The 18,882-nt window shown below is 60.5% G+C and overlaps 1 protein-coding gene across 4 annotated transcripts; it reads right to left on the bottom strand.

Annotated features, from left to right (window-relative positions):
• Positions 1-3,108: 3,108 nt before the first annotated feature.
• SBK1 (SH3 domain binding kinase 1) lies at positions 3,109-17,285 on the bottom strand. Of its 4 annotated transcripts, none has more exons than XM_061473696.1 (4): positions 17,209-17,285; positions 6,267-6,469; positions 5,958-6,160; positions 3,109-5,593 (listed from the first exon to the last, which is right to left on the bottom strand). In XM_061473696.1, exons 1-4 carry the CDS (start codon positions 17,268-17,270, stop codon positions 4,811-4,813), a joined length of 1,251 nt encoding a protein of 416 aa, XP_061329680.1. In that variant the 5' UTR covers positions 17,271-17,285; the 3' UTR covers positions 3,109-4,810. The 4 variants fall into 4 exon arrangements, with proteins under 4 accessions (XP_061329680.1, XP_061329681.1, XP_061329678.1 ...); XM_061473697.1 differs by lacking the exon at positions 17,209-17,285 and adding an exon at positions 12,641-12,764; XM_061473694.1 differs by lacking the exon at positions 17,209-17,285 and adding an exon at positions 11,992-12,216 and having other exon boundaries at positions 6,267-6,464.
• Positions 17,286-18,882: the final 1,597 nt, after the last annotated feature.

The raw sequence follows: 18,882 nt of genomic DNA, 5'->3' as shown, positions 1-18,882 counted from the left end.
GGGCTCCACCACCCTGAAAGCTGGGGTGAGTGACCCCATAACCCCAGGGAGGACAGGGGGTTTGGGGGCCGACAGGGAACCTTGTGTCTTGATGCTTTGCCGGCAGGGACCCAGCAAGGCTAGAGCTGCTGTCTGTGGCTGGGGGGGACATGTCTGCCCTGGTGTGGCTTGAGCATCAGCTGGGTCATGGCACAAGCTGCATTTCTGCAGATGGGCTTTGAACGGGCAGATCCTCATCTCCAAACCCAAAACCTTTCCTGCCCCCTGTACTGCCAGCCCTGTGGCTTTTGGAGGAATATGAAGGAACATCTGAATCCAGAGAAGTATGGATTTAGACCAATGTAAATAGCGCCTTAGGCTCAGCTGTGAGCTTGGGGTGCTGCTGGTGGCACTCACGGCTGGGGCTGAGGGCAGGGTGCCCCCTGTGCCACATCCTGAGCTGTGGTGGTGGAGATGGGTGGATGAGATCTCCCACATCTCCTGTCCTTGCACGCTGGGATGCTGCAGTTGTCATGGCAACGCAGGAGGAGGCCTGTGGAGCCAGCCGGAGTTTGTGACCTAGCATTTGGGTGATTGGGGGTGGAGGGCTGGGTGCTCTCACCATCACCTTGCTGGACCCTCACTGCACTCCAAAACTATGGTTACCCCCTTCCTCCCACAGTCGACCTACCCAGTGTTCAGCTGAAAGACCCTGGTGAAAAACGTTGGGATTTCCACAGGGAGAAGCACCTTTGGGTGAAAAAAAACATGTCCAAACCCATTGCAGGAGCATCCAGCCAGCTCAGAACCTCTGACTTCCCTCTGCCTGGAATCCTCCCAGCTGGTTGAGGCTGGAGTAGAGGCAGTAGCACTGCAGAGCTAGACCTAGAGCTATTCCCTGTGGGATGCTCACTGGGCTGTTTCCATGGGGCAGGGACCTGCCTGGGAGGTGGGATAAGGATGGATATAGGGGTAGGAGTGCAGCCAGCTCTGCCATTGCTGTGTGCCGAGGTGCTGGATCTGACACAGAAGGTCACCTCTCCCTTCTGCCACTCACTGAATCCTGTGGGGCTGTGTTTTTTTCCCCATCTCAGGACAGCTTTTGCTGCCTGGCTCCAGGAGCTTGTCCCTGCAGAGGGGGCCTCAGCAGCCACCAGGCTTTGAGACTGACATCTGTCCATCATCTCCCTGGCATCTGGAATTGCAGCAGCAGAGGGACCCTGTGGGAGGGACAGCCGGGACACACACAGCCCCTCCACCAGGAAGGGCATTGGGGTGGCTCCTGTGTCCTCCCAGCAGTGTCCCTGGCTCTCATGGCTCGCTGCGCAGTGGCCTCGAGCTCGCCCGGCATTGCTGGGCACTGGGTAGCACATGAGTCACGTTTCCTTCCACCGCCCGTCTCTGCTCGGTGCTGGAGCTATTTTTGGGAGCTCCTGGAAGCGGATCAGCCCTCAGGAGCACAGTTAATGAATGTTCCCACCGTGCCAAGCTCCCATCCCCCCCGACCGCCCAGACCCTGTGATCCCGGCTCAGTGTGTGTGAGCACCCGGCTCCTCCTGCAGCCCCTCCCAAGTCATCAGGGAGCTGAAGCAGCGTCTTGGGGGCAAAATCATACCTTTTGGAGGGCTGTTGGGATTGGTTGGGGTGTTTTTATGGCACTGATCACTTGTGTTCCAAAGGAGTGGATCATTCGCAGTTATTTTTACTCCTAAGCTCCAGTGTTTCAGCTGGGCTGCACGGGCTCACTTGGCATCTCTGAGCAAAACGGGCAGAATTCAGCTCCAGGAATCGAGGGCTGGATGAAACCAGAGGCAGGCAGGCTTTGCTGAGTATCGCAGCCAGGGCCTCCTGGCCTCCCCAGCTCAGGAAGGGTCTGGTTTTATGGGATGCCAGTGGAGCTGGACCTGCAGCACCCATCCTATTCTCCCACCCTGTGCCTCTTCCCCCCATCTCTGCTCCCAGCTCAAGGATCTGCACACATTTACGAGTTATTTTCTTCCAGAGCAGTGTCTATGCTTCTCACCCATCGTTCTGGGAATGTCCAAGGGCAGCGGTCACCTTCCTGGCCAAACCCGGACCAAGCTTGGAGGGGACCTGGTGGCTTTGCTGAGCTGCTGTTTTGACCATGTTTTTGGGTCTGAAGGTTTCACCTGAGCCAGGCAGCGCCTACGGTCCTGGCACCGATGGGCTCTCAGCATCCCCAACCTCGCTGAGATAAAATTAGCCATTTCCCTTTGAATGAATTCAGCTTGAGCAGCCCCAGCGCTTCGCTTCGGAGACGTCAAATGGCAGCGTTTCCTTTTCTGTCTGCGCTCAGGGCGGGGGGGGGGAATCTTTCCAGCCAGCGCCTGGTGACAATGACATTGATTTCCCAGACCTTTTGCCGTGGCCAAATCAGTATTTTTAGCTGGGGAAGGGGAAAAAAATAAACCACGTGTCACAGAAATGCTTTCACTGCCCTGATGGGAAGGGAAAGGAGGTGAAAGCCTGCGCTGCTGAAGGCAGTGGATGAGCAGGGCTGGATGCTGCTGTCCTTGTCCCCAGAGCGGGGCTGGAGGTGCTGGAGCAGCCACTGCTGCATCTTTCCAGGTCGCCCCCACTGCTGTCCCCCAGACGTGTCCCACACAGCTTCTGGGCTGGGGACCCTGAGCCCCTGCAATGGGGCTCCATGGCAGAGAGCAGGTAGGAGCCCTGCTCACAGGGGATCCTATCCCATCTCCTCAGCATCCCAGGCAGCCATTTGTCTTTGGGGCAGATGCTGCCTTCATCCCTCCTTCCCTGCCACTGCCTTCTCCTCCTCCTCGCTCACCCCACTCTGTTCTCATTTCCCAAAGAAGACCTTAATGAAATCTGCCCTTAATTAAATCCACATTCATTTGCATAATTACCAGGAAATTGAAATTAGCCTGTGGACGTGGCTGGAATACATTTGGAATCAGGCAGCTCTGCCTGTACCCCCCCGCACCTATGGGTGCTGCTCCTGCTTCCCTTCCCTCCCACCCTGGGCTGGCAGCAGGGCATGGGGGGACAAGTGAAAGGGGTGGATTGGGAGCCCCAAGGCCGCGGCTGCATGAACAGCATCGTGTTTTGTTTCTTGAAAGAAAAACGTTTTCAGCACCATTGAGACGGTTTTTGTTTTTTTTATAACTATGTATTTTGTCATTTTTTTATGCTTATTATTTGTGGTTTGTGTTTTGTTTTTTAATCCTTTTCAACAGTGACAAACTGAGGTAACGTCTGTGACACTACAGCCTCTCCTATGGGAAGAAGGTCCAAAACCCGACAGCCGAGGGAACTGGAAATAAAAACCCGACAACCTACGGACACAGCGACCTCGACGAGAACAGGAACCAGAGCTTGGCCCCGCAGGGAGGCTCAGCCCGGCCCTCCCGGGGCGGCCGCAGCCCCGCATCTACATTATTGCACGAAAAGTTCGAGGACATCGAGGGACCTAAGGCAAGAAGGAGGAAAGTCCGCGCCTAGCGTCTCTACATCAGGGCAATGCTACTTCTAACCTGGCCCTGGGGGGCCACGGGGATGGGGCAGCGGCGGTGGTGGGGCCAGCCGGGCACCCGCCCGCTGTGTAAACTGCTGCTGCTGCTGGATAGCTGGATAGCCCTTTGTGCGGGAATTGGGGCGCCCAAGGGAACAAAAGGGGTCCCCACGGCACCCACCATGATGGGAGAGAAGCCTGAACCATGTCATGGATTGGGTGCTGCTGCCTTGGGGTGCCCCCTGAGCCCCCCAGAACCAGGAGGGGAGTTGTGAACCCCCCCCACACCCCATGACCTTGTCCCTAAGGGGCCATCAGCGGGTCCTGCCACCACCACCCTGCCCCGCTGCAGCCAGCCTTGAGAGGTCAGCCCACTGCTGCCTCCCCACCAGCCCCACGGGAAGGTAACAGGGGTTTGGGGAAGGGGTGACAGCAAGGAGGGAGGATTGGGACAACACAGGATTCTGCTCGAAGCCCCCAGGTTGTACAGACCAGCCTGGAGACGAGCCACCACCGCCTCTTCCAGTCCCTGGGTACAAAAAGTCTGCAGAAGAGACAAGGGGACACCACCATGGCAGAGCCGCCCATGCCGAGCATCCAACCTGCTGGACATTGGCACCACGGAGCTCAGCTCCCGGCTGTGAGGGGACCGGTCCCTCTGTGGGGGCCGGGGGCTGCCAGCAGCAGGGCAGGGTGGGCCGGGACTGCCGGCAGTTGGGACACACAACAACACACAGGGACACTGCTACATCAGTGGCTGCCAGCATCTCCTGCGGCAGGGAGGCAGCTGGTGACCCCAGCTCCCCATCACCAGCCCTCCATCACTTCCCAGGCCCCACGAATGGGGCAGGGACTGGTGGAAGGGGTTAAAGTGTCCCCAAAGGCCTCTTCCATATGCAGTGTCATCGGCCTTCCCTTGAGCATGGGGTGGGGAGACCTGGTAGGTACCAACTGCCCTGGACCCCCCACCCTTGGGCAGTGACCCCCAGGTGTGCAGCCTCCTCAGTGCATCCTCCCCACACTGGGAGACCCCTCCTGGGGCACCCTGGGGGAGGCTTGTGGGTGGCAGGAGCCGGGGCACCAGCGTCCTCATGGGCAGTGAGTGGTGCCCGTGGCCATGCTGCCGTCAGGCAGGAAGTGGGGGATCAGCATTCTCAGCACTGCAGAGTGCAGCCAGCTTTGTCCTTTTCCTCTTGCTTTCTGTATCTTTTTTTCCTTTAGGAGGCCTGGAGCCTGGTCCCAGCTCATGCCACCACCATGACCAGCACCGCCCATCCCTGTCCCCGTGGCAGGGGGACAGGACGGGACGGGTGGGCACCGCTAGCTGCCCTGGTGCCATCACACACAGATCTCTATTGCTGTGGCCAGGACCATCTGCCCTTTGCCCTTGTCCTGCCGTCCGTCCGTCCTGCTCGCTGTGCCCGGGGACACCGTGCTCGGCTCGGGGCTGCGGGGGCTGCTCCCCTCGGTCAGCACGGTCCTCTTGAGTGGGGCAGGGGTGCAGGGCCCGGCTGCCTCATGGCAATGCGGCCCACCCGGGAGCTTGTCCCTGGCATGCTTGCGGGAGCGGTAGGAGGGTCGGCACCGCACCTCAGCCATCAGGTCACACTTGATGAAGTAGAAGACCTCCTTGACAGGGCAGCGCTTCTCAGGGTCGAGGGCCAGCAGGCGCTGGAACATGCGCAGGGCACTGTCTGTGAAACGCCGCCACTGCGAGGGCAGCCCCGCCAGCCGCCCCTTCTGCCACCGCACAAATTCCTCGAAGAAGGCATCCGACGCCACCGCCGCCTCCCAGGGGAAGTTGCCGGTGAGGACGCAGAAGATGAGCACCCCAAAAGCCCAGATGTCGATGCTGGTGTCCACGGCAAAGCCCTCCGCCCGCCCGGCCTGGCACACCTCGGGCGCCGTGTAGGGGATGGTGCCGCTGATGCGCTTGACCCGGCAGCCCACCTTGCGGGTCATGCCGAAGTCAGCCAGTTTGACGCGACGGCAGTCACGGTCAAAGAGCAGGACGTTCTCCGGCTTGATGTCCCGGTGCACCAGGCTCTTGCTGTGCATGTAGTCGAGGGCCAGGCCCAGCTGCTGCACACAGCGCTTCACCAGCTCCTCGGGGAGCCCCACCTGCAGGAGCAGGGACACAGTGTCAGCTGTGAGCCACCGAGTCCCTGGTGATCCCAACCCATCCGGAACCGCCACATTGGTGTCGTTACATGTCTGACATGGTCATGGCTGCTGGTTCTGGGCCACCCTAGGGATGGGTGATGGGTCCAGGGACCTACAGGAGATGGGTTTCAGGCCACCCCAGGAGATGAGTGATGGGTCCAGGTCTTGCTTGTAGGTGCTTGTGGTTAGGGCCAACCCACACAGGGATGCCTGGTGTCTGCACATGGGGCCCCGTCCCACTGAAGCACAGCAGGAGCTTTGCTCAGTGCCCTGGGGATACCAAATCCCACCCACCCCAAGAGTCCCACAGGAGGGATCCCACCTGTGGCGGGATGATGTCGAAGAGGTCCCCGCCAGGGGCATACTCCTGAGCGAACACGTAGCAGTCCTCGGTCTCGAAGACCACATCGAAGACCTTGATGATGAAGGGGCTGGAGGAGAGCGTGTTGGTGATGCTGAACTCCCGCAGGAAGTTCTTCAGCTTCGTCTTGTTCTTATTGACAAACTTCAGGGCCATCTTGGTGCCTGCAGTGGGCAGGAGATAGGGATGAGCCCGGGGCATGCCTGGGACAAGCCAAGCACCCCAGTCCCAGCGCAGCCATGTCCCCAGTGCCCCCCACGTTCCTCTCACCTGTGCTTTTGTGGGAAACCAGGTCTACCTTGCCGTAGGTGCCCTTGCCGAGCTCACGGATGAGGTCGTAGTGCTTGCTGATATCAGTGCCTGAGAGGGTGCGGATGGCCAGGGACTGCATGTCCTCGGTGATGAGGGGCACCCCACAGCAGGCCAGCTTGCGCGACGGCTCCTGCTCAATCGAACCTGCACTCATGGCTGCGCTGCAAGGCAGAGATGTCACTGTTCCCGATGGGTGCTGCAAAGCCACCACACCCTGTCCCATTCCATCCCATCCCATCCCTGGGGCTTGGAGCTGACACTGGGCTGCTCAGGGCACTACTGAGTAGTCCCCAGGAGCCACCAACCCAGTGGCTCTGGAGCAGATGCCCCAGAGGCCATGAGAGGCAGTGGGGACCCCAGGAGCCAGCCCTGTCTCCACCCTCCTGCCTTTGCAGAGCTCTGGAGTGTGGCCAGGGCCACACCACAGGCACTAAACAGGATATAGGTTCTGCAGCAGATCACCACCGTATACCTCTGATCATCCATCACATCACTGCTGTGCTGGATGCTCTGATGCAGAGCAGAGATGACAACACTGATGTTCCACCCTCCCAACAAGCCAGCAGCGTTTTTTCCTCCCCAAGAGGCAAGCTTGGACTCACCCACCCCACCACCGCAGCAGCAAAACCACCCTGGGATCTCCTCTGATGTCTTCATGGTGCTGCATCACCCTCCATCATCCCCCAAGAGCACAAACCCGCACTATGAGCACACACAAGTGTGCAGCACAACCGTTCCGAGCAGAGACACAGGCACCGCTGGGTACCATGGCAGAGAAATCTAGTGTCGTTTGGGTTTTGTAGCCACTCCTTATCCTAGAGCAGAGCTCAGCTTCTTAGTTGATTATATATTTTTTTGTGTGTTCCTGGGAAGTTGGGTAAAAAATAGAAAAGGAACTTCAACATCATGATGTTCCAAAAATGTAACGGCTTGACTCATAAGATCTCCCAAGCAGCTCATCTCCATAGTGTTTTATTGGCCTCCTGGATGAGGAGCACCATTTCAGTGTCTGAGCGCTGGAGGTGGAGGTGGAACAGCACAGCGGCTCGATGGATGCATGACTAAAAACAGCTCCCAGCATCCTGCAAGAAGAATTGTGTCTACGCTTGAATTTACCATCGTCCGTGTCTCCTTGTTAACCAGTGTTGAAATCCAACTGCTCATGTTGGCAAAGTTGGGGTTTGAGAGAAAACCCACTGGTGGGATGCAAGAGAGGAAGTGAGGCTGGACGACTGCTAGGAAGAACTCTCCAAGCCAAGGGCTACTTCACAGAATCACAGAACCATTAGGATTGGAAGGGACCTCTAGAGATCATCCAGTCCAACGCCCTGCCATGGCATGGCCACCAGAAGCAGATCACAAGGAATGTGTCTAGGTGGGTTTGGAATGTCTCCAGAGAGGGGGAACACCACAAACCCCTCTGGGCAGCCTGTTCCAGTGCTCTGCCACTCGCAGTGGAAAGAAGTTCTTCCTCATGTTGAGGTGAAACTTGTTGTGTTTTAGTTTATGGCTATTGCACTTCTTCTTGTCTCTGGGCACCACTGAAAAGGGTCTGGCACCATCTTCCTGGCACCTGCCTTTGAGGTGCTGATCCGCATTGATGAGATCCCCTCACAGTCTGCTCTTCTCTCTGCTTGTAAGAGAGATGCACTTGAGACCCCTGACCGTCCCTATGGCCTCCGCTGGACCTTTTCTACCAGCTCCTTGTCTGTCTAGTACTGAGGAGCCTAACACTGGACACAGTACTCCAGATGCGGCCTCACTAGGGTTGAGTAGACCCATTGCATTTTTCAGGCAGCTCCTTTCCAACCAGCAACTGAGAAATCCCCATGGGAAACAGGTGTCCCACCAAGCCATGTCCCCTCCCTTCTGCTGGGTTTTTGCAACTGCACCAGTGCTGCAGATGCTGCATTTGTGGAGATTTATGGAGTAGAGAAACATCCCGAGTTGCAGGTCTGTGGGGCAGAAGCGAGGTTGTGCTGCTGGAGCAGAATCCTGCCACAGTGCCTCCATTACAGCTGGGATCCTTCTTCGTGCCTCATTACAGCCAACTGGGTGCAATGCACCCCTCACTGTCAAGGCTCACAGGAACACAGCTCCAATGCCAATCCCAGGGAAAACCAACAGCAACGGTGGCCAAACCCGCAACGTGCCGAAGCCAAACCAAAATTGTAAAGGCAGAAGTTTTAATTGAAAATTGAACTGCTTTGGAAAACATGTTGGGTTGATGGAAGCAGCAAAGCGGGGCAGCAGTGGGGAAGGAGCGAGGGCTTCTATCCAGCTGGTTCTGCACGCTCATGGGCATAGAAGGGGACAGTGCCAGTACAAGAAGAAATGCCATGGGCGGGTTGAGGTCCTGTGTCCTTGGCTGCCTTCTGTCCCATGCCAGCCATGCCAACATGACCGCTGTCAGGTCAAACCAGAGCAGAAACGGGGCCTCTCCCAGAACACCAGCTCCCCTCCTGCTGCTACTGCACAGCCCTGAAGCACTGGAGGAGCGGAGCCAGTGCTGTGCCTGAGGGAAGCCAAAACCCCTTCCCAGTGCAGGGCCCCAGCTTCATTGTTTTGGGTGCTGTTGAAGGAGCTTTTAAAGCGGGGAGGAATGAAGTGCATCCCAGCTGAGTCCCAGCAACAGCCCTGCAGCATGAGACCCCAGGCAACAGCAAAGCGGAAGGAAAAATGCTGCCAAGCGGCACAGGGACCCCACTGCTCACCTCAGGTGGTTCATGCCATCATCTCCACATCCTGAACCGTTTCTCCTACTATTCAGACTAAAATTGTTCTGTGTTTAAGCTTCAGAAGCATTTATCTCATTGAGTGAGGAGGATAATCCACCCACTTCTTCCTTGTTCCCTGGCAGGTATTTATAGGCAGCCACTCGTCTCCCGTCGGCAGCTGCTGCTCCTCTCCCCAGACCTCCTCGGCTCTATTCCAACACCACTGAGCAGACCCCAAGAGAAGCATCCCATGTCCATATCCAGAGCCTGGCACCCTGCTGGGTACTGGGGCCAGCACCACCACACTGCTCCCTGCAAGGGGGTGCTTTCCCCTGCTCCGCATCCTGGCATTCTACTCTGCTGCTCCCAGCCCTGGGCACATCGGCTCTGCCGACAAGTAATTGCAAACTCAGTAAGAGCTCATTGAGGAGCAGAGGCAGCCCAGGAGAGCTGCCCCAGGCACCCAGTGGAGGAGGCAGCAGCGGCTGCTTGGAAATTAAGAAGGGAAAAGTGGGAAAACAACCCTCCCTGGGCACATCAGAGACCCACAGGGCAGAAAAAGAACCCGCTTATTGAGTGGGGTCAAAGGGTTTGGGCTGGGCCTGAGGCAGGGTTCTCTGTGGCCAGGCAGTGTGCTGGAAGCCTGGTGAAGGGCCAGGATTCACACCATGAGCAGCTCTGGGGCAAGAAACCAGGAAAATGATGAGGAAAAACCACACGAGGCAGGATTAGGGTCATTGCAAGACCCATATTTCTCCTTAGGGAAGAAATGAGAAATACCTGGCAGCATGGCGAGCGTGGGCACAGGCTGCTCTGCCCTGCAAGTGCCCCGACCACACCACAGGTACTTCACAGAGCTTTGATTTCCCCATGTCCCCATCCCAAACCCTCCTGCTGCTACAACACTTACTACAGCATTAATTACAGTGTAATTGGCATTAGTTATCAGTGGGTAACACAGGCTGGAGGCCAGGGCACCCGTGGAGCTCACTCTCTCTGCACCCCAGCCAGCTCCAAAACCTCCCCTGTTTTCTCCAAACCACTCGCTGAGCCAGCAAAGTGATTCCCAAGTGAGTGTTTGGTTCTGCTGGTGACATCCCCGCTCATGGTGCTGCCTGTGCTGCCTCACTGGGGCAGGAGGTGTCTCAGCCTCCCTGTGCCCCACTCCACTTCCAGCCTCTGCTGCCTCTGCTCCTGCCTGACCCCATTCCAGGGACATTCTCTCATCTCCTCTGCACCACTGGGACCAGCACAAGGTGTTATTAAGATCACTTCCCCGGGGCACCATCACCCAGGGAGGGCTGGCAAAGGCACCTTCACTGAACGAGGACAACAGCTCCACAGGCACAGGGAGGGAACAGGCATCTCGTTGGGCTCAGAGCCATGGGCACCCTCCACATCCAGACATCCTCTGCCCCAGCAAAACCAGCACAGCACAAGTGGGGACAGTGTCCCTTTGCACCGGGTCCATCCCAACAAGCCGAGTATGTCCAGGAGGTGGAACAGCCTCTTTGACAGCTTTCCGCAACCCCAGAGGAGCAGCCACCCCACAAGGAGCCGATGGATGGATGGGGCACGTCTCCATGTCCCGCTGGCTCTGTGGCAGTGGAAAGGCACTGGGAAACATGATCTGCTTACACCACAAGCCTGAACCAGCACCAAAGCTCCACTGAAGCACCTGCAGCAACCGTGACTCCCCAGTGTCCCCAGTCCGGGACATTCCTCCATGCAACGGCACTGAATTCCCAGTTATCTGGAGTTTCTCATACCAGCTCCTTGCCTGGACCAGAGCAGACTGCCCAGCATCAGGATCAGCTTCAGCAAAGCAAGTGAGCACCCAGAAAGGGTCCCCTAGTCAGTGGGAACCGCACTCCCGGTGGGCATGTCTCACTGCAGGGCAAGGTCAGGCCTATGGCACCCATCTGCAGCATTCCCCGTTGCAAGAATCATCTCCCAAGCCCAGCCATCAGCCTGTGCCCACCTTCTTCAGCTTTTGGTCCCAGATTCATGTTTTGAAGGCAAATTTGAGAAGAGCAGACAAAGCAGTGCCCAGGCTCTCTCCAACAACAGCTCATGCTGTCCTCCTGAGGGATGGGTGACAGCCACTCCCCGGGGAGCCACCGCTCCATGCTGTCCTCCGTGCCCTCCACAAGGCTCTCCCAGAGAAGCCAGCAGGATTTTCCCTGCCCTCATCAGCACAGTCTCCATCCATCGACCCCTGACACAGGACCTTAGTGCCTTTGAGTGCTTTGGCCTCCTGCAATTTTTCCTGGCGAGTGGGATGGCTTCCTTAGGACCTCAGCTCCATCAGCCTCCAGCTCCTCCCGCCTTTGCCTCCAGCACTGGGGTTTATGATTACTTCACTGTTTGATTGGTTTCATCAGCCTGTCATCATCTCCCTCCCAAAACTCTTCCACCAGCGCCGGCAGTGTTTGGGATCTGCAAAGACAAAAGGCCGGAGCGGCACCTGGCCGCTGCCCGCCTGGTCCCCACAGCAGGGCCAGCAGCTTTTGGCCACTCGCACTCTGGGGGGCAATGGGACATATCACCCTGCTGCGACACCAGCCCCACGGCCCTTACACATGGTGGGGCTGCATCCAGCCCCGCGTGGGACCCTCATGGCCGGAGCTGCTGTGACCTGGCAGCCCGGGCATCGCCCCGGCTCCCACCGCGGGGGATGCTCCCACCTCTCCCTGGCCTCGCTTTTGCCCCATTGCCCCCAGGCAGCCTCTTCCCGCAGCACCCCTGCCCATTCATGCCGCTGCCACACCGCGAGCCAGGGCCTCGGCATGGGGGCACCAGCCCCGCGGCTTCGGCTCCCAGAGGGTGATGGCGATGCCAGAGCCAGCGCCGAGGGGAGCCGAGGCTGAACCGCTCCGGCTCCCCGCGCTGTCACACCGAGCTGCGGCAGGATTCCAGCCGGCATCACCCGCCCTCCCTCGGCCACCGCGATGGCGAGGCCGGACCTGGAGGAAAGTGGGTCACGCTTCCCGTTCCCGAGCCGCTCCCGAGCAGCTGCCGGCGAGAGGGTGGTGCGGGCTGGAGGCCGGTTCCTGTGCCCGCACCGCGCTGGCGGCGACGGAAGGCGACGGGAGATGGCATGAGGTGCCCCCAAGGCCACCTCTCCCCTCCCTGATGCCCTTCCCCTGCCTCCAGCCGCTTCCAACATCTCAGCGCATCCTCCCAACCTGCCCCCCCCCATTCACCAGGACCCCTTCCTCCCTCGGGGGCAGCCAGGGACCGCCTGCCAGGGCACGATTCCCCCCCCCCATCATCTCTGCCGCCCCTGTCGGCCCCCGCCACCCCGCTCCGACACTAACTCCGCTCAAGTGGGACTCAACCGCTTCCGTCTCCGGCCCCGCGGTGTCCCCACAGCCGCAGGGCCGGGGCCGGGCGCAGGTGGCGGCGGGGCCCTGGGGGCAGCACCCGCATCTCCCGGTGCATCCCCCCCTCCCCGTTGTTCATGCCGGTGGTACCGTGATGGATTTTCCAGCCCGCCGCCGCCCCGCACCCCCCTCCGCGCCGTGCGGGCAGACAAAGGGCGGCCCCGCCACAAAGGCTTGGGCCGGTACCGGCGCCCCCCGCTCCCTTTCCCCGCCGCTGCCGCCTCCTTACCGGTGGGGCGAGCCCCTGCTCCCCGTCCTCGGCGGGAGAGGAGCCGCTGCCGCCCGCCCCCCGCGCGGGGCCGAGCCGCGCCGCTGCCGCCCGCCCCGCCGGGCTCATGCCGCGGCCCCGCCGCCGGCACCGGAGGAGCAGAGCGGAGCGGGGGAGCCCCCCCCCCCCCCGCACCCCCCAGCAGGGCAGCACCGCCCCGCCCCGCCCTGCGCTCCGCCCGGCACCGGCACCGCCCCGCGGAGGAAAAGGGGGGAGCCGCCGCCGCTCCCCCGGCGCTGGTGCGGGGAGCACCCAGTCCGACTGACTCCCCCGGCACCGGCAGCCCTCAAGGTGGTCGGTGCGGGAGGCAGCCGGTGTCAGGAGGGTGGAGCCGGGGACACAGCGCACCCGGCCTCCGGAGCTCCAGGAGGGGCTCGGTCCCTCTCAGCTCCCCAGGCAGGGGTCTGGTTCCTCAACCCACTCCCCACCCCACTCAAAGGGCTCCGACAGTCCATGCCTGGAGCATCGGGCGGTCACCGCCGCCATCCACAGCATGTATCTGAAAAGTCCTTGTGCTGGGCCACAACCTGCTGCCGGCACGTTCCCTGTTTCCCACTCTCCCGGAGCCTCCCAAGCCTTCAGATCCCTTTGCCTTCAGTACAGGTGATGGCCACCGTGACACCAGAACATGTGCGGGACACGCGACTCCTCCCACCATGCGCCCCAGGATGTGACCACTTGCACGGATCCTAGGGAAGGCGGCCGAGGCAGGGGCACTGTGTGGGGCTTCCTCAGCCTCAGAATGCTCCAGCAGTGCGTTCAGCCAGCTATGCCAGAGGGCTCCGCGCACCTCCAGCCCAGGGGCAGCTCTCCCGAGGGGAAGACACTCTGCCCCTCCTCAGAGCATCCCTGGGCTGTTGTAATCCTTCAAGATCTCTTTCTTTGCTCACTGGGGCTGAGCAGGGATGTTCTAACACAGGCCATGGTTGGCTTTGGGGTCCCTCGGCTCTTAGCTGGACACTGAGCCCAGCCTCGCCCCTTCCCCGTGGCACCCACACAAGGCACCGACCCCATGTGTCCCCTGCCTGTCCTTGCCACGCTGCAGCTCCCAGCTCCCGCAGCCTCCTGCTTGTGGAGTTCTGAGCTGTGCCTCTGAGCCCTCCTGCACTCCCTATTTATAGCTTGGGGCTGTTTCTAGGTCAAGCGTGTGTGAGGCACTGGTGCCCGGGAGCCCACATGGGGACAGCAGGGGCTGCGGCAGCAGCATTGCACACTCCGCACACAGCTTGGCTCCCAGTGCCACCACATCGATGCTGGAGCATGGGACTGTGCTGTGCCCCAGGTGAGATCTCTGTGACAGACCAGCTTGGCTGTGGTGGGGCTCTGTAGGGCTCCATAGGGCCTGGCAGGGATGCGTGGGGCTCTGTGGGGCTGCCAGACTGCAGACCAGCACATTGGCAGCATGCGGGTCACACACTGACTAACACCCATAGCACCAGTTACTGCTCATGGTCTTCAAAGAATATTAATAACTAATTCAGATTAGTGAGATGAAAGGAGCCAGATCAAACACGTTTATCACCCAGTGTGATCCCAAACCATGCGATAAGCCCATGGCTCCGCAGAGGACCACAGATGCCCCCGGGATTTCTGCTTGGAAAGGAAATGTCCTGGCCCGTACCACAAGAGCTGTGCTCAGACAGGGCAGGGAGCAGGGAAATGACCTGAAAAGGCCAAAATGTTTTAGCAAGCCCAATCCCCTCCAAATCCAGTGACAAAGTTGCTTGTCCCTTTGCTATCACTTTTTCTCCCCCCTGCTCCCCCGGCAATGGGAGACACGGGTACCACAGCTCCCTGCAGCCTGTCACGCTTCGGTGACAGGCGCTGAAACCTGCCCTAAGATGCTGGCAGGGATGCTGGGAAGGAACAGGAGGGGAGGGAAGGAGGCGGGCGACGCGGGAGCAGAGCACGCCGGGAGCCGCAGCACCAGCAGAGGGGACGCGCTCAGCCCGGGAGCTCCAACCGCGCCTCCAGATGCTTTGGGGTGTTTTTCCCCCAAGCTCCGAAGCCTCCCGTCCGGCCGCTGCGGTCGGTCATCCCTTCCTCTGCCTCCCCACTGGGCTCAGTGTCACTGCAGTGACCTTATTCCCGCTGTCCACCCCATCAGCCCTCCGCAGCGCCAGCCCGTGGGGGCACAATCCGTGCTGGGGGGCTGCGTGTCCCTTCGGTCCCTGGGGACAGTACCCAGCCGGGGGCGTTCAAGGGGAAAGGGGGGAGCTGGTTCCCGGCGCACTGGGGTGGGGGTTAAGTGCCCTCCACCTCGGTGGTGTCCCTGAGCAGCGTGCTTTATCCCTGCTGCCGCTGCTGGGTAGAGATTCCCAGCGGATGCTCTCAAGTTGAGGGAGGAGATGCAACCCAGGCGCTGTGGAGCATGATCTGCAGCTTGGCTGTGTGGTGAGGACATGCCAAGCCACTGCTGGGGGCCACTGGGGGGCTGCCAATCCCCTTGGAGTCTTCCAGGGCCCGTGCTGTGCTCCTGGGGGCACAGGATGGACCCGATCCAGACGGGTAGGGGGCACACCTCCCTGCTCCCGGCATGGCCTAGGTCAGGACCTGCAGCACCGTCCGCTGGGAGCTGGTACGTGGTGTTGACTCTGGAGCATAATGATGACTATTCAGCTACTGGGTTGAAAGGAAACAGAATGGTTTCCTTCGGAACGGGTTTCTTCTGAAAAGAAGCAGAACGGGTTTCTTCATGGAAAAGTGGGATTTCGGGGTGTGGCAGGGACACGGCGCTGCCCCCCTCACACACCTCATCTGGGTCTGGAGCCTCAGATACAGCTGAATAGCTGCCTGTGCGCCTACCACCAAGCGGGGGCAAAGCAACAAGCGGGATTGAATTGGGAGCACGGGGAAAGCTATGGGGCCTGCCCTGGCACCCCGGCACCCCATCACTCGGGTACCCCACCACCCCATCACCCTGCCCCGCCAGCCGCCTGCCGGTCCCGCCCGCCCGCGGCCGCCGCTCGCAGCCCGTTCTCCTGGCACCATCTAGCGAGGCTGCGGGGACAGACACGCTGCCTTCGGCACCCACCTGCGTGTCCCACACGTTCCCGCTGGCTCGTGGTGACAGCGCAGGGCCGGGGGTGGGGTGATGGTGGAGTGGGGAGCACCCGGAGGGTCCCTCTGCCTGCACCCCCCGGCCCGGGACAAACCCACCCCGTAGCTGTTGTGCCGGCTGCGGCAGGTGATGATGGCCCTGTCCCCAAGGGCTGGTGGCAGACAATGGGCAATGGTCTGGGACAAGGCTGGCAGGGACAGGCTGGAGACAAACAGGGGATCCTCAGCCATGCAGCCCACGTTGAATCAGGCAGCACGGAGAGAAGTCTCCTGGGACAAGCCACGGGTGTCCATCCCTTGCTGTCCTATCCCGGGGGGGGGGGGGGGGGGGGGGGCGGCCACCACACAGGATCTGGGGCCACCATATTGCCCCACACCAGCTGGGAATGCCAAGCCCGTGCTGCCTGTGGCCCAGCATAGGCTGGATGCAGGCAGTTGCCTCCAACCCAGAGTCAGGATGTGAGAAGGGAGCCTCCAGGATGCTCTGTACCCATCTCCATCCAGCAGCACCCACACCCAAGGCCCCTTTCCCATCCCAATTTCCCACCACCACTTCCTAGTGCTGTCCCAGACAGTGCTAAGCTCGTTGGCAGTGACACACGGGAATCAAGGGTCCAAACCCCATGATTTACACCAAAACAAATCCTACAGCTCATCACACACCAGGAGGAAGCACAGACAGTTCAGACTGTCCCAGCCCAGCCTGCCTGGCATCCCGGCAGCACCACCACCCCCAACCTCCCTGTGGGCATCCAGCATTTGGGGGGGTCTCACAGCTATGGGGGAAGCTTTGCTCTGGGGATGGCAGCAAGGGACAGGAGCCGGCAGTGGCTCGGTGCCACCGAGGAGCAGTTGGGCACAACGTGTGCCAGCATTCACACTTCACATCCCTGCCGGCTGCCTGGCTCATTCTGGCACTGGCACATTTGCCTTGGCTGAGGCTCAGTAGCATGGATGGCAGAGGAGCTTTGGGGAGGGAGAGGCGAGCGGCAGTGCCACTGCCAAGAGCAGCCTGGTGACCCTCCTTGGTGACCCCCCTTGGTGACCCCCAGCCAGCGCCTGCCCCAGAGGTGACAGCAGAGTCCAGCAGGGACCCCCTTTGGGTGAGCAGGATTGGCAGGATGGCTCTGGAATGCCGTGGGGTCGCTGCCAACAGCCCTGCTCCTATGGGCACACCAGCACCACTCGGCATGGCACAGGATACCCACCCTGCACTCTGGAGAGCTCCTGCCAGGGAAGCACCTGCTGGATGCACACTTGCTGTGCACACAGCCTGTCCCTGGCATGGCACAGCATGGCCCTGCTCTCCTCTGGCCAGGTATGATATGCTTGCTCAAAGGGGAACTTCAGCACGGCCAAGGCCGGCAGCTCTCCTACCGTCATGGTGCCCAGCTCAGCTCAGTGCTGTGCTCTCATGCCCCTCATGGGCTCAGAGCATGTCCCCACCAGCCGGGCACGGTGGCACTGACCTGTGCAGGTGCAGGGGCTGCAGCTCCTCTTTCTGGAAGCAGATGAAGCAGAAGGAATCCATCACTCAGCACACCACAGGCCAGGCAGTGTCGCAGGAGTGTTGGCATCTTCCTGCCCTCACCAGTGCAGCTGGAGGCTCACACTCCCCTGCCTGGAGCCATTGTGTCAGGAGCCCTTCACATGGCCAGGCTGAGTGTCAGGGCCAGCTGCTCACCATGCACTGAGGCAGCGCTGGGATGTGCTGTGTCCTGTGTCACCCTCGACGCGGGGCTGGCAGTGCCCAATGCCACCCTGGCACCCATTGGGCTGCCCAGACAGAGGGTGCTCAGAGGGTGTGTGCAGCGACCTGGGGTGCCATCACTGGGCTGAGGGGTCTGGCAGGGCAGCGGGAGGTCCCTGCCAAGCCCTGAGATGCTTCAGAGGCCTTGGGAAGTGGCTGCCCCTCTCCAGTGCCCAGCACCCATATGGCACCCGATGGTGTCTGTGTCACTGCCAGGGAAGTGTCCCATGCACAGGGGCTTTTGGAAGGTGGGATGCAGAGGCTCTGGCAGGTCCAGCAGGGTTTGGCAGGTTCTGGCAGGTTCTGGCAGGGTCTGACAGGGTCCGGCAGGGTCTGGCAATGTCCAGCAGGGTTTGGTAGGTTCTGGCACGGTCTGGCAGGGTCCAGCAGGCTCTGGCGGGCTCTGGCAGGGTCTGGCAGGGTCTGGCAGGGTCTGGCAGGATCCGGCAGCCTCTGGCAGGGTCTGGCAGGGTCTGCAGGGAGGCGGCCGGGCCAGGAGCCCCACGCGCCGAGGGAGGAAAAGTTGCGCTGTGGCTGTGCAGCGGCTCTGCGGGGCCTGTCTCACCGGCAGATCCACCGCTTGCTCTGACAGCAAAACCAGCGTGTGAGTATTAATAGCTCCAGATCCATGCGGGGAGCTGGGAAGTTAACTCCTCAGCTGCCACCGCCGGCACTGCCTGGGCTCCAGCCACCCTCTCCTGGCTCTGGGCTGCTGCCTTGGGGCTCACCAGTGCCACAGCTGTGGCCTGGCAAGCTCCGCCCACCCTCCCCGTGCACCGCAGTGCCACATCTGACTTACTTACCCATGGCACAACCCTGAGGCATCCCTCTTAGCCTTGGTGCCCCTGGGTGACAGTGGAGAAGGTGGCCAGGGATCCATTCCTGGGGGGCTGCCCTCCACTGTGTGGCTGGACACAGTGGGACATGGCAGGACATAGCTTGCCAGTTCCACTGGGCATGGCAGAACATCATGGTGCCTTGTGAGGTGTGTTCCCATGCCACAGGTGGCACCTTTGCCCCATGATGTGTGTCCCTGCCCCAAAAGGTGGCGCTGCACCAATGGTTCGTGTCAGGGTAGTCGTGCCAGCAGTGTCATCATAGAATCCCAAGCTGGTTTGGGTTGGAAGGGACCTTAAAGCTCGTCCAGTTCCAAGCCCCTGTCCAACCTAGCCTTGTTTTTCTTTTTCTTAATGGTATTTTAACAGCGCTCAGCTGCTCTGGGGGACAAACTCTGTGAGCAGCTCTGGAGTTTCACCATCCCTGCTCTGTTGGGACCAGCTCAGGGACCAGTGTGTGCCCCCCAGGTCCCTGTGAACCAGGGCAGTGCAGGTCACTCATCCCAGCCCACATCCAACACCCTAGGGCAGAAGCAAAGGCCACGTCCTTGGGAGGC

This window comes from Pezoporus flaviventris, unplaced genomic scaffold (genome assembly GCF_033815535.1).
Source record: "Pezoporus flaviventris isolate CSIRO_AGI_PZ_B2104156 unplaced genomic scaffold, CSIRO_AGI_Pfla_v1 ptg000078l, whole genome shotgun sequence".
Taxonomy (NCBI): Eukaryota; Metazoa; Chordata; class Aves; order Psittaciformes; family Psittacidae; genus Pezoporus; species Pezoporus flaviventris.
This window is presented reverse-complemented; position numbering and strand designations above follow the sequence as displayed.

What these genes read in the sequence shown, in the direction of transcription:
- SBK1 (XM_061473694.1), bottom strand. Translation starts at nt 12,127, where the DNA reads ATGCCATCTCCCGTCGCCTTCCGTCGCCGCCAGCGCGGTGCGGGCACA. An exon ending in GGTTTCCCACAAAAGCACAG is followed by an intron (nt 6,161 to 6,266) that starts GTGAGAGGAACG and finishes TGCCCACTGCAG; the next exon opens with GCACCAAGATGGCCCTGAAG. An exon ending in TCGACATCATCCCGCCACAG is followed by an intron (nt 5,594 to 5,957) that starts GTGGGATCCCTC and finishes CTGCTCCTGCAG; the next exon opens with GTGGGGCTCCCCGAGGAGCT.